Source organism: Lactuca virosa, chromosome 4 (genome assembly GCF_052849685.1).
Source record: "Lactuca virosa cultivar CGN04683 chromosome 4, Lactuca_virosa_CGN04683_v6, whole genome shotgun sequence".
NCBI classification, from domain to species: domain Eukaryota; kingdom Viridiplantae; phylum Streptophyta; class Magnoliopsida; order Asterales; family Asteraceae; genus Lactuca; species Lactuca virosa.
Window position 1 is genome coordinate 271,269,216 of NC_136429.1, and position 15,289 is coordinate 271,284,504.

At 33.3% G+C, this 15,289-nt stretch overlaps 1 protein-coding gene across 1 annotated transcript; it reads right to left on the minus strand.

The window, feature by feature from the left end:
- Nucleotides 1-10,144: 10,144 nt before the first annotated feature.
- Nucleotides 10,145-11,873, minus strand: LOC145168832 (uncharacterized). Its single transcript, XM_079087508.1, has 2 exons — nt 11,771-11,873; nt 10,145-11,351 (listed from the first exon to the last, which is right to left on the minus strand). Exons 1-2 carry the CDS (start codon nt 11,789-11,791, stop codon nt 10,197-10,199), a joined length of 1,176 nt encoding a protein of 391 aa, XP_078943634.1. The 5' UTR covers nt 11,792-11,873; the 3' UTR covers nt 10,145-10,196.
- Between the last annotated feature and the right edge of the window lie 3,416 nt (nt 11,874-15,289).

Here is a 15,289-nt window from a genome sequence, read left to right on the forward strand (position 1 = left end):
CTCACCGGGTTCAGGTAGGCTCATTTGGAGAACTTCTTCTTTTATCATATCAACAGAAACCAGGTACTTAGAACAATTAACATTCCAATGAAAGTACCTTCCTTGAACTTGAATTGAAACTAACTCACCCACATCCCTAGGATCCAAGTAAAAAGGTACTTTGATCTTTTTCCACCTTGAGGAAACACGAGAGACTACAATATCTTTTTCCAATTGTAGAATATGACATTGGAGTGATAGGCCCATAAACAAGTGAACAACCTTATATACTCCCTTGAATCTGTCAAAAAAAAGGGCCATTGCACATACGCTAGGATCTTGATGTGCAAAAAATGTTGGAGGCTTGGGAAGAAATGATTTTTCCTTGGTGATTATATTGAAAATATACAGTGACTTTCTTTTTCTGGCGGGGTCTGTTATCAGAAGAAACTCGTTATACCATGACTTTATCCTTCCAAAGAAATATATGCGAAGGTTTTGCTGTTTCACTTCTAGTCCTTGTCCTTCTTCCCTTACATCCACATAGCGGACCGTAAATCCAAATGACGTCTGGAGGATAAAAAAAGAATTTTCTGCCAAGATCATGTTAATTATAGTGAACCATTTTCTACAGACATACTTAGCGTTATAACGAAGGAAAACATAAGGAAGCCTTTTAAGGATATCTTCAACCACGTCATCTGGAAGAAATGCAAACCAATGAACCTCATTTTTCTTTCTCTTCATTTGTTCATCTTCACACTCTTTCCTGCACTTGCTCATTGCCACCTCCATCGATTTCTGTTTTAAAATAATATATTAATTTTTTTGTAAGCAGCAACACGAGGAAGAAATACAGCTATGTACATAGCCACAAGGGAACATGCATGAATGATCAATAACATACATCAAGCGAACATATATGTGTTTCGGATCAACAGAAGTCAGTACACGGTGTTTAGGTAAAAATAAGAAGTGTAAATCCGATCAATTTTATTCCTGGGTTTTAAGTTTCCAATCAACATTGAGCCTTGATGTTGTAAAAACTAACACCTTTTTCTGGTATTTGAAGGTTTTTAAATCTTAACATTAGTTAGAAGTAATTTGTTTCGGCATCGACATTTGCGTCGAATAGAAACAACGTAATTGAAACAGTTCATATCAAGATGATAGTGCATAAAAAAGCCACATTAAACACATTGCAAGAAAAGAAAAGAAACCTGTAGAACGCTAACTTCCATACGTGCAGAGATCGATGATAGTCGAAAGTTAGGGTTTTTATGGCACAACTTAGAAGGAGGGTGAGGTTAGGCGGTGGGTCTTTTTATTTTGGGATCTCCTAAGTCCTAAGTTGACGTTCAATTTATATCCTATCCTGTCGGCTGTCGCCCCATTTTATTCATCTCATTTTAAACTTTAAATTTATTTATTTAAGAAAAAACGAAAATTTTGGGTAATTCCTATAAGGTTTTTTTCTAAAATTTTAAGCAAAAAATAAATCATTTAACATATAAATTTAGTAGTCCATACATGTGCTTACTTATTTAAGCAAAAATAATAATAATAATAATAATAATTTGAAAAGCCTTATCAAATTTGGAATTTCGAATGTTAGATTTGTAAAATCCAACTTTCTAGATAAAACTATTACTCATTTAATAGGTAAAACCTGCAAAATCTTATGTTGTAGGTTACCTAGTAGACTAAGATGTGTATTTTACGATTTAACAAAAATATTTTGGAATCTAACAAGAGAAGTTAAACATCCTCCTACAATTTGCTTTTAATTATATATTAAATGGTGGTAAATAGATTAAAATATTATAAATAAAACTTAGATATAACACATGTCATCATTTGACATAAGAGGATGGTGGAAAGAAATTGTAAGAAGATATTTAGATTCTCATTAGGTCTTTTTTTATTAAGAACTACAGCATAGAATTTTTTGAGAATATAAACCTTTAGATATCAATTGTTGAATTTTGTAAATTGAAGTTAAGTATGAAATATGAATGTAATATTACTAAGTATTTCTGACATGATGATAACTTTTATGTTGCATAATGTTACGGACATAGTTAACGATGGTGTCAAACACTTGAAAAATGTTAGATTAACGTCTCAGTGTTCTACATGTGAATCAAATATTTATTTTATCTCCTTAAAAATTGATTACCTCTCCAGGATACTTTCACGTTTTTAATCATATACAATAATAATCATTCCAAACTAATTACATACAATAAAGGAAAATTAAGTTTTCTAGTCTTTTAATCATAATCTTCAGTGAATTTTTAACAAAGAAATAAAAGAGATTTTCTTTTATTGGCTTCATCATCATCTTATCTTATGTTCATTACCATCGTGAACATTACAAAAAAATAATTTTTTTCCACATGTGATCTTCGCTACCACGTAATCTCTTTAAAGTTCATTTTTATGCCCAGATAGAAAGTGTATTTGATAGATTATCTCATATTAAATTTTGTGTAACCTATTTAATTATATATAACACTAAAACTTAGCAGTGTCGAGTTTCCAACTGTGCTTTTCCTAGTTTAATTTTCACTTATGAACAGTGGATGGTTTGGAGTCAATGACATGTCCTCCACCATGTCCTCCAGGCATTTACCCATATGCCTTTGTATCTACTCTCAAATTGTCGATTGTGAATGAAATAGTTGCACAACTTATGTTATTTTCTCCTCTATCGTTTTCGTTTGTTGGTTTTTAGGGTCCATCTATGTCCTTTTGCCATCTCTTTCTCAAGGAAACGACAAATGATTGGCAGACATCGATGTTCTTCATATTGTTTATGTCTTTTGGATTTCTTCACTTGAAAATATTAGGTTTTATTCAAAAAATTGTGTTCTAAAAATGCTAAGTACGGCAACGGAAGCTTTAAAAGTTGAATAAACATAAAACCATTCTTACCCACCAATGATCCTTTTGCATTTATCTAAAGATTAAACCAACCATAGAATAAAAAGAATAACAACCTTTGTAGACCTTGATTGCTCAAAGGTAGGCTTGAAAGTCGAAGAAGATGACAAAAGAGATCCAAAGTACAAATCCTCTATATGTATCCACCAAAGCAAGTATTAGCCATCAAAAATGCCAATATTCTCTTTATTAAGTACTTCTTAAGTCTTTAAGAACCAAACAACATTTAGTCCTAAAAGAGAATCACTTAAGAACTTAAACTCTACACTACACTTTGCAAGAGAGAATATTGATGTGCTTTCAGTTTTCTAGAGAGAAATGAAAAAGAAAATCAAGCTTCAAAAAGCTAGTGATGCACTTATTTATATACTAACACTTACTTACATAGGACCATACTTACATTAAATGAAATCGCGTTACAAACGAAAAGCATTGGTATGTAAGAGAATGGAAGAAAATCAACCACCTTCCAAGGAAGGAAGCCTACGACTTTGACCTTGAACATGTGGGGTTGGATGGTCTGTACTCCATCACTTATTATATCAGGTGTAAGTATTATGTAAAATTATATAAATGAACACCAACTTGTCCAAAATATTGTCCACAACATATAACTCATACTTTATGAGTTATAATTTGATTTCATTATTAGAAAATATTATTTCCATAAAATTATAATTTTCCTAATTAAATACAAGAGTCGATAATATTTATTAGTAATCAAATTCTATTAAATAATCAATAAGTTACTACTTGCTATACGGTGTGACCTTATATTATTATATGTTATTAGCATATATTGTGACATCCCCTTTTTTCATAACAATTAAAACTTTTTCTTTACGCTAAAGATATTGAGTTGCAGAAATTCTCAGTTAAATAAAATATTTTGAGATAACAAAAGTTGTTTTATTTTATTAAAATTTTGAGGATGTCATATTTCATATCAAAACTTACATTAAAACCTAAATATATAAAAGTTCTTGAAATACTGTAATATGCACAACTCTTTATTTCACTCGAGATCCTAACTAAGCTTCAGCAGCCTTACATCCACAACATGTGATGCGCATGAAATGAGTGGGTCAGGTTTGTAACATCCTATTTGAGGACGTTTCTTAATTCAGGATTTGAGGACCGTAATACAATAATGTAAAGTCCTTAGACCTCATTGGAATGGATTTTAGACTTTGTTGGAGGTGTATGATGATGATAGGTGATTTAAACCTTGGATTATTCGATGGAATTTGGAGAAAATAGGAAAGGCTATGTTTGGTCTTCTTGCATAAGTTAAGGTTTTTATATTGGGATGTTTTTAGTCATAAGTATCAAGGTAGAATTGTAGAGCTCATTGATACCCTGTCGTGGGTAAAAAGATCATCGAAAACGAAGTTGAAACGAAGAAGTTATGATTTTTTGAAGTTAAGCTGGAAAAGGGAGTCTGGCAGTACGTTGGGCGTACACCAGGAGTGCAAAGAGTACTGGATGAGGGAAGATGTGTTTTTAAGAGATTACGTTGGGCGTAAGAAATGGTAAGCTGGGTGTACCTCCGCAGCGACAAAACCCTACTTTCATCATTGTGTGCCCTATTTAAGGACTCGAACCCGTTGGGGTCCATCCTAACATCATTATCAACCCTCTTGAGCCTCCAACTCGAAACCCTAGCCCCTAGAGCAAATCCTGAGCCTTTTTGTATGTTGGGTGCATTTTGGAAGGAAGAGAAGTCCAAGCTTGTTGATTGTTGAAGCTTCAGCTTGTGGACCCATAGCTTACATTGCTTTTATCAACTCCAGAAGGTATAAAGTTTGAAACTTGATGATTCATTTGTTAGATCTAGCTAATGTTCGATTTTATGAACTTTTTGTTCCAAAACTCTGGTCCTTGGAAGTATGGACTACTCCAGACCATTTGAGTTGTCCTTTCAGACGTTTTTAAGTGTTTGGTGTCATACAGATACAAGCTTGATCTTTTCTTTTCATCCATGCATGAGTTATGGAGTTTTTGGTGATGTTAGAAGTTAGAGTTTTTGAATTAAGATCTCTTTAGCCATGTACATGAATAAAGTTGGAGACTTTATGAATTACAATGCCTTTTAGGGTAAGATTTGAGGTTGGAGTAAAGTATCTGAATTATTAAGAGACTAAAAATTAAGATGTGGGTATTGGTCAAGTATGCTGAACGTAAATATGGCTATGCCCAGCGAAGCCAGGTGAGAACCTGTTTTTAGCTTCTGTTCACTTACGCCCATCGTAGGACCTTGGTACGCTACACATAAGGTCAAAGGTGTTTATCTTTGACTTTTTGACTTTTTAACCAAGTATGCCTTTTGGTCAACTTGTGGTGGTTGCATTAGCCTTGTATTCTTGTTTTTCAAAGACAACTAATTTCAAGGCATAATAACATATTCATTAAGTTCCATGAGAGGAGTTAAGATACTTGATCTCTCTCATAATAATTTATCAGGTCAAATTCCTCAATTCTTGGAACACTTCTCATTTGAGAATCTATCATTTAATGATTTGAAGGTGAAGTATCAGTGATTGGAGTGTTTGCTAATGCAAGTGCATTCTCTGTTTTGGACAATACCAGGCTTTGTGGTGGCATGGCTGAACTTGGGTTACCAATATGCAGGGAGACGAGAAAACATCAAAAAAGGTTTCCTTTGTTCTTAATAATCATTTTGATTGCATCCACACTTTTCACCATATTCAGTTTAATATTTTTTTTGACAAAACTGCACAAATGGTCTTTGTGGTTAGCTCAAAATTGCCACTTTGGTTCAAAAAAGTTTGAACTAGCACCAGAGGTCCAAACTTTTCATTTTGTTGCAAGTTTGGTCCAATTTGGTTTGAACTATTTTATAATGACGATTTTGCCCCTTATTATTTTATTTTATATTTTTCTTTTGTTACAACAATTTAAAAACAATTAAGAAAAAACCAAAAATAAAGTACACCTAACCTCTTTCTCTCTCTCTCACTCTCTCATGTTCTTCATTTCTTCTTCATACACTTGTTTCCCTCAAATCTGTCATCTCCGATGAACCACAAATCCGCCATCATCGAGACCAACGAGATTTATTTGTTTTCTGACGACATCTACACTTAGAAAATTGCCACTTCTCGACGATGCTGAAGATACGACAAGCATGGAGACGAACAGATCTGGCAAGATATCTAGAATTTGCAGAGGCGGCGGCGCCGATGAAGGCTCGGGTTCGGACGACACAAGGGTTTGAGCAACGTCGTAGGAGTTCGGTTTCTGCCGTTTAGGATTTGAAAAGCGTCGTATGGCAGCTCTAACATGACGATGTGTTGTCACCCTCATTTTTTTGGATTTGAACAGATCTGGTGAGATATCCGACGCTGTTTAGGATTTCAGCCGTCCATCCCTCTCCTTCTCCGGCGAGGTGCCGTCATTTTTAAAAACCCTAACGCCGCCACCCTTCTAGTTTTTCAAAACCCCAGGTTTTCAGATCTGTTGCCACCCTCGTTTTTGCTTTGATCCACAGACGTGAAGATTTGGAAACTCTTGATTTTTTTTCTTTAATCAACAGATGGCTCAAAGATAATGTTGCTCCGGCGAGTGTTATGTATTGAATCAAGTTTATGTGTTTGGTCTTGTATATCAGATTTCTAGTTTTGTATATCATATCTTCTTGAATAATTGTATGTGTTTGATATCATCTGTATTTAATCATTTTTGGGTTTTTAATGTGTTCTTGTATGTTAGATTTCTGATTTTCATGTGTTTGTTCATCTAGAGAGAGAGAGAGAGAGTTGTATATGTGTGTGGTGTTTAAGGTTACAAAGGAAGCATCAATGTCAGCGGTGGTGGTGGCCGGTGTTAGTGTCGGTAGTGGTGGTGGCCGGTGTTGGTGGTCTTTTGCATTGTAAGAGAGAGAGGGTAGGGTAGGGGTAATATTTTCTTTTTTATTTTCTTTTAATCACAAAAATATTTAAATAAAAAAAACTGAAAAAGAAAAAAGTGAGGGCAAAATCGTAATTATAAAGAAGTTTAAAGCAAATTGGACCAAACTTGGAACAAAATGAAAAGTTTGGACCTTTGGTGCAAGTCCAAACTTTTTTTGACCAAAGTGGAAATTTTGAGTTAACCACAGGGACCATTTGTGGAGTTTTGTCTATTTTTTTAATTTGGTTTAATAAAAAGAAGAGCCAACAATCTTTATCATCGAGGGATGGACGGTTCATGAAAGTACCATACAGTCAACTTCTCAAGGCTACAAAGGAGTCATTGATCATGATGATAGATTTGTTGCATTCAAAGTTCTTCATCATCAAAACCGAGGTACTCATAAAAGCATTGTAGCAGAGAGTGTACTATGGAAGAGTATTTGACACCATAATTTGTTTAAGATAATAACTTCATGTTCAAGTGTTGACTTTCAAGGAAATGAATTCAAAGCTTTTTTATACTAGATCATGCCCAAAGGGATATTAAATGATTGGTTGCATTTAAGTACACGTACATCCATGCTAAACCATCATCAAATAATAAGAATCATCCTTGATTTCGCTTCTGCCCTTGATTCTTTTCACAATCATTGCCTACCAACCATCGTTCACTGTGACCTGAAGCCTAGCAACATTATGTTGGATGATGATATGTTGGCCCACGTGGGAAACTTCGATTCAACTCAATTTCTTGGAAAAAATTTAAACCAACACATGACAAGTGGCAGTAGAGGAACAATTAGGTATGCACCTCCAGGTAAAGTTAATGTATTTCAACATGCTCATATAAAGTTGTAGCTAGTAAATTTCCTTTATTAAAGTAACTGCTTATAAGTTACAGAGTATGGTGTTGGGAGTGTGATAACAAGTAGTGGGGATGTCTACAGTTATGGAATACTGTTGTTCGAGGTGATGACAGGAAAAGGCAAACAAATAACATCTTTAACAAAGGCCTCAGCTTACACAAATTTGCATACATGGCCTTGCCAGACCATGTAACGGATGTCACTGATAATGACTATCTAAACTCTTTTCAAGAGGATGCTATAGCTACGTAATACGCTATAGTTAATACAAAGAAAATAGAGGAATGTGTGGCCCCAGCTGTGAAGATCGGAGTATCATGTTCCGTGGATTCCCCACTACAACAAATGAATATTGAAAACATTGTCTGTCCGTTGTAATATATTCTGAATAAGCTTCAAAATATGTGATGTGTCATGTTAGTAAATATTATGTGTATCTAATGTTAAATATGGATGTATTTAAGTCTTTGGTGAATCTGGTATTTTGAATTTTGATGGTATAAACTTGAGTAAATTACACGAATGGTCCCTATGGTTTGGGGTAATATGCCCGATTGGTCCCTAACTTATTTTTTTAACTCGGAAGGTTCCTACTATTTGTTTTTGTTATGTGTTTGGTCCCTATCTTACCTAAAAAAACTATTATTTAAATCGAGAAAATGATGGGGTAGATAAGGTAATGTGAGTGGGTGGGGTTCGGGGTGTGTTTATTTAAATAAATTAACAAATCAAGGGAAAATTGTCTTTTTAGGTAAGACGGGGACCAAACGCATAACAAAAATAAACAGTAGAGGTCTTCTGAGTTAAAAAAATAAGTTATGGACCAAACGCGCAAATTACCCTAAACCATAGGGACTATTCGTGTAATTTACTCGATAAAACTTTAAAATAATCCAATTTAGGCTCCTATAAAGCCAAAGAATAACTTCTTTATACCAAATCCCAAAAGTTAGATGGGCCACAGTTTCATTACCCTTTTTTTAATTAATTATGGAAAATCTCCAAAAAAATCATAATATTTTTTTCCTAATTTAGAAAAAGACTCAAACTAAAATTTGTTTATGAAAAAACATAAAATATCTGTAAAAATGATGATTTAACCTATTTTTTCTGGTTTACTGGTTTCATTACTTACTAGGTTCCATTGAACTCTCATTACCTGGTTTCATTACTTACTTGGTTCCATGAATTATATATTCATCTCATTAACTCATTTAATGACTTGGAGTCCATGTGAACAATAAAACCGGTAAAATGTATTTTCAATTAAAGTCCCATTATTTTACCCTATTTACGAATAAGTCTCAAACTAAAATTTAGTGATGATTTGACCAATTCCTCCCTGTAAAATACATTTTACCGGTTTTATAGTTGACCTGGATCCCTAGTCATTAAATGAATTAATGAGATGGATATGTTGAATCATATAATGTTATGTTTACCATAAAACTTGATATTTTGAAGTATTATATATTTTTTGGAATATAAAATGCATCCAACGTAGATTGCAATAATTACATAAACTAGCAACAACTTCGTCATTTTCTAAGTTTATAATAAATTTCAAATTGTCCATCTAATCTTATGTAACCGAGTATATCTATCTCATCAGACACCATCTCATTTCCCGCCATTTTTTTCTCAAAAACACACATTTTACCGGTTTTATTGCGAGCCTATATACATAGTCATAAATGAGCCGATGAGACGAGTACAAAATTTTACGGTAAACGTAACATTATATATAACTCGTCGTATTCGTCTTATCAACTCATTTAATGACTAAGTGTCTAGGTTAGAAATAAAACCGATAAAATATATGTTACATTGACAAAATGGTCAGATCATCACTAAATTTTAGTTTGTGACTTTTTCTTAAATTAGGATAAAATAATGAAACTGTAATAAACCCAGGTAAGTAATGAGACTGGTAAACTGGGAAAATGGATCATACCGTCATTTTTACATGTACTTCATGCTTTTTCGTAAACAAATTTTAGTTTGAGATTTTTTCGTAAATTAGGATAAAGTATTATGATTTTTCTTGGGATTTCAATGACATAAAGGAGTAAGTCTACGTCTCAAGTAGTGGATTTAATTGTGTTGCAATAATTGTATCAACTAGTTTTCAGACGGGTTGAACCATCAAGCTGATAAAATGACGATGACCATTTCAGTGATCAAACTGATTTTCAGAACGATGGAAACCGATGATTAAACCATGGAACAACTACGAAGGTCGCCTTTTACTAGCTACCTTAAATAGCACAAGCAGGGTTATAAATGATAAATTAAAGCAGGTAAGAGCAGAATATCTACCCTTTTAAGAAAAAAAACTCTTATGCTTAAATGCTACAACACCAAAGTCAAAAGTGGTGATAATGTATCCATTATCAATAGTCAATACTGCAGCTAAACAAGAATAAAACATGTCAGAGTACAATTATAAGCTCGGTTACTTTTTAATTTCATCAGCCATGATTCAACAACTTTAGAACGACACCGGTACCTCCCCCCTTATAGTTTTTCCACTTGGTCCTGATGAATGAGCCACACAAAGATCACCCAAATCAATGCGGATGTTTAGCGCTTTAAAGACTCTATTTTTCAGATCATAACTAAACAAACTTTTATTGTGTCTTGATCTCATGAAAACGATATATCTCTTATTTATCACGCCACAAGCTGGATATCGAAAAGAAGCACTTACAAAGCCATGATCCTGGACTGTTATCGAAAGCAACTTCTCCCACTTCATACTTTGAAAATCTTTAAGAATCCATAAGTCAGTTTTGACCTTAGAAACTCCATCAATGAGGCTGAGAAAACCACCCATCTCAAAAATAGAATAGTAGAGTCTCTTACGCTCACCGGGTTCAGGTAGGCTCATTTGGAGAACTTCTTCTTTTATCATATCAACAGAAACCAGGTACTTAGAACAATTAACATTCCAATGAAAGTACCTTCCTTGAACTTGAATTGAAACTAACTCACCCACATCCCTAGGATCCAAGTAAAAAGGTACTTTGATCTTTTTCCACCTTGAGGAAACACGAGAGACTACAATATCTTTTTCCAATTGTAGAATATGACATTGGAGTGATAGGCCCATAAACAAGTGAACAACCTTATATACTCCCTTGAATCTGTCAAAAAAAAGGGCCATTGCACATACGCTAGGATCTTGATGTGCAAAAAATGTTGGAGGCTTGGGAAGAAATGATTTTTCCTTGGTGATTATATTGAAAATATACAGTGACTTTCTTTTTCTGGCGGGGTCTGTTATCAGAAGAAACTCGTTATACCATGACTTTATCCTTCCAAAGAAATATATGCGAAGGTTTTGCTGTTTCACTTCTAGTCCTTGTCCTTCTTCCCTTACATCCACATAGCGGACCGTAAATCCAAATGACGTCTGGAGGATAAAAAAAGAATTTTCTGCCAAGATCATGTTAATTATAGTGAACCATTTTCTACAGACATACTTAGCGTTATAACGAAGGAAAACATAAGGAAGCCTTTTAAGGATATCTTCAACCACGTCATCTGGAAGAAATGCAAACCAATGAACCTCATTTTTCTTTCTCTTCATTTGTTCATCTTCACACTCTTTCCTGCACTTGCTCATTGCCACCTCCATCGATTTCTGTTTTAAAATAATATATTAATTTTTTTGTAAGCAGCAACACGAGGAAGAAATACAGCTATGTACATAGCCACAAGGGAACATGCATGAATGATCAATAACATACATCAAGCGAACATATATGTGTTTCGGATCAACAGAAGTCAGTACACGGTGTTTAGGTAAAAATAAGAAGTGTAAATCCGATCAATTTTATTCCTGGGTTTTAAGTTTCCAATCAACATTGAGCCTTGATGTTGTAAAAACTAACACCTTTTTCTGGTATTTGAAGGTTTTTAAATCTTAACATTAGTTAGAAGTAATTTGTTTCGGCATCGACATTTGCGTCGAATAGAAACAACGTAATTGAAACAGTTCATATCAAGATGATAGTGCATAAAAAAGCCACATTAAACACATTGCAAGAAAAGAAAAGAAACCTGTAGAACGCTAACTTCCATACGTGCAGAGATCGATGATAGTCGAAAGTTAGGGTTTTTATGGCACAACTTAGAAGGAGGGTGAGGTTAGGCGGTGGGTCTTTTTATTTTGGGATCTCCTAAGTCCTAAGTTGACGTTCAATTTATATCCTATCCTGTCGGCTGTCGCCCCATTTTATTCATCTCATTTTAAACTTTAAATTTATTTATTTAAGAAAAAACGAAAATTTTGGGTAATTCCTATAAGGTTTTTTTCTAAAATTTTAAGCAAAAAATAAATCATTTAACATATAAATTTAGTAGTCCATACATGTGCTTACATATTTAAGCAAAAAAAAATAATAATAATAATAATAATAAGTTGAAAAGCCTTATCAAATTTGGAATTTCTAATGTTAGATTCGTAAAATCCAACTTTCTAGATAAAACTATTACTCATTTAATAGGTAAAACCTGCAAAATCTTATGTTGTAGGTTACCTAGTAGACTGACAATACTAAGATGTGTATTCTACGATTTAACAAAAATATTTTGGAATCTAACAAGAGAAGTTAAACATCCTCCTACAATTTTCTTTTAATTATATATTAAATGGTGACAAATAGATTAAAATACTATAAATAAAACTTAGATATAACAATGTCATCATTTGACATAAGAGGATGGTAGAAAGAAATTGTAGGAAGATATTTAGATTCTCATTAGGTCTTTTTCTATTAAGAACTACAACATAGAATTTTTTGTGAATATAAGCCTTTATATATCAATTGTTAAATTTTGTAAATTGAAGTTAAGTATGAAATATAAATATAATATTACTAGGTATTTCTGACATGATAACTTTTATGATGCATAATGTTATGGACATAGTTAACGATGGTGTCAAACACTTGAAAAATGCTAGATTAACGTCTCAGTGTTCTACATGTGAATCAAATATTTATTTTATTTCTTTAAAAACTGATTACCTCTCCAGGATATTTTCACGTTTTTAATCATATACAATAATAATCATTCCAAACTAATCACATACAATAAAGGAAAATTAAGTTTTTTAGCCTTTTAATCATAATCTTCAGTGAATTTTTAACAAAGAAATAAAAGAGATTTTCTTTTATTGGCTTCATCATCATCTTATCTTATGTTCTTTGCCATCGTGAACATTACAAAAAAATAATTTTTTTTCCACATGTGATCTTCGTTACCACGTAATCTCTTTAAAGTTCATTTTTATGCCCAGATAAAAAGTGTATTTGATAGATTATCTCATATTAAATTTTGTGTAACCTATTTAATTATATATAACACTAAAACTTAGTAGTGTCGAGTTTTCAACTGTGCTTTTCCTAGTTTAATTTTCACTTATGAACAGTGGATGGTTTGGAGTCAATGACATGTCCTCCACCATGTCCTCCAGACATTTACCCATATGCCTTTGTATCTACTCTCAAATTGTCGATTGTGAATGAAATAGTTGCACAACTTATGTTATTTTCTCCTCTATCGTTTTCGTTTGTTGGTTTTTAGGGTCCATCTGTGTCCTTTTGCCATCTCTTTCTCAAGGAAACGACAAATGATTGGCAGACATCGATGTTCTTCATATTGTTTATGTCTTTTGGATTTCTTCACTTGAAAATATTAGGTTTTATTCAAAAAATTGTGTTCTAAAAATGCTAAGTACGGCAACGGAAGCTTTAAAAGTTGAATAAACATAAAACCATTCTTACCTAGCAATGATCCTTTTGCATTTATCTAAAGATTAAACCAACCATAGAATAAAAAGAATAACAACCTTTATAGACCTTGATTGCTCAAAGGTAGGCTTGAAAGTCGAAGAAGATGACAAAAGAGATCCAAAGTACAAATCCTCTATATGTATCCACCAAAGCAAGTATTAGCCATCAAAAATGCCAATATTCTCTTTATTAAGTACTTCTTAAGTCTTTAAGAACCAAACAACATTTAGTCCTAAAAGAGAATCACTTAAGAACTTAAACTCTACACTACACTTTGCAAGAGAGAATATTGATGTGCTTTCAGTTTTCTAGAGAGAAATGAAAAAGAAAATCAAGCTTCAAAAAGCTAGTGATGCACTTATTTATATACTAACACTTACTTACATAGGGCCATACTTACATTAAATGAAATCGCGTTACAAACGAAAAGCATTGGTATGTAAGAGAATGGAAGAAAATCAACCACCTTCCAAGGAAGGAAGCCTACGACTTTGACCTTGAACATGTGGGGTTGGATGGTCTTTACTCCATCACTTATTATATCAGGTGTAAGTATTATGTAAAATTATATAAATGAACACCAACTTGTCCAAAATATTGTCCACAACATATAACTCTTACTTTATGAGTTATAATTTGATTTCACTATTAGGAAATATTATTTTCATAAAATTATAAGTTTCTTAATTAAATACAAGAGTCGATAATATTTATTAGTAATCAAATTCTATTAAATAATCAATAAGTTACTACTTGCTATACGGTGTGACCTTATATTATTATATGTTATTAGCAGATATTGTTACATCCCCTTTTTTTCATAACCAATTAAAACTTTTTCTTTACGCTAAAGATATTGAGTTGCAGAAATTCTCAGTTAAATAAAATATTTTGAGATACCAAAAGTTGTTTCATTTTATTAAAATTCTGAGGATGTCATATTTCATATCAAAACTTACATTAAAATGTAAATATATAAAAGTTCTTGAAATACTATAATATGCACAACTCTTTATTTCACTCGAGATCCTAACTAAGCTTCAGCGGCCTTACATCAACAACATGTGATGCGTATGAAATGAGTGGGTCAGGTTTGTAACATCCTATTTGAGGACGTTTCTTAATTCAGGATTTGAGGACCGTAATACAATAATTTAAAGTCCTTGGACCTCATTGGAATGGATTTTAGACTCTGTTGGAGGTGTATGATGATGATAGGTGATTTAAACCTTGGATTATTCGATGGAAGCTTTGGAGAAAAATAGGAAAGGCTATGTTTGGGCTTCTTGCATAAGTTAAGGTTTTTATATTGGGATGTTTATAGTCATAAGTATCAAGGTAGAATTGTAGAGCTCATTGATACCTTGTCATGGATAAAAAGATCATCGAAAACGAAGTTGAACCGAAGAAGTTATGATTTTTTGAAGTTAAGCTGGAAAAGGGAGCATGGCAGTACGTTGGGCGTACACCAGGAGTGCAAAGAGTACTGGCTGAGGGAAGATGTGTTTTTGAAGAGATTACGTTGGGCGTAAGAAATGGTAAGCTGGATGTACCTCCGCAGCGACAAAACCCTACTTTCATGATTTTGTGCCCTATTTAAGGACTCTAACCCGTTGGGGTCCTTCCTAACATCATTATCCACCCTCTTGAGCCTACAACTCGAAACCCTATCCCCTAGAGCAAATCCTGAGCCTTTTTGTATGTTGGGTGCATTTTGGAAGGAAGAGAAGTCCAAGCTTGTTGATTGTTGAAGCTCCAGCTTGTAGACCCATAGCCTACATTG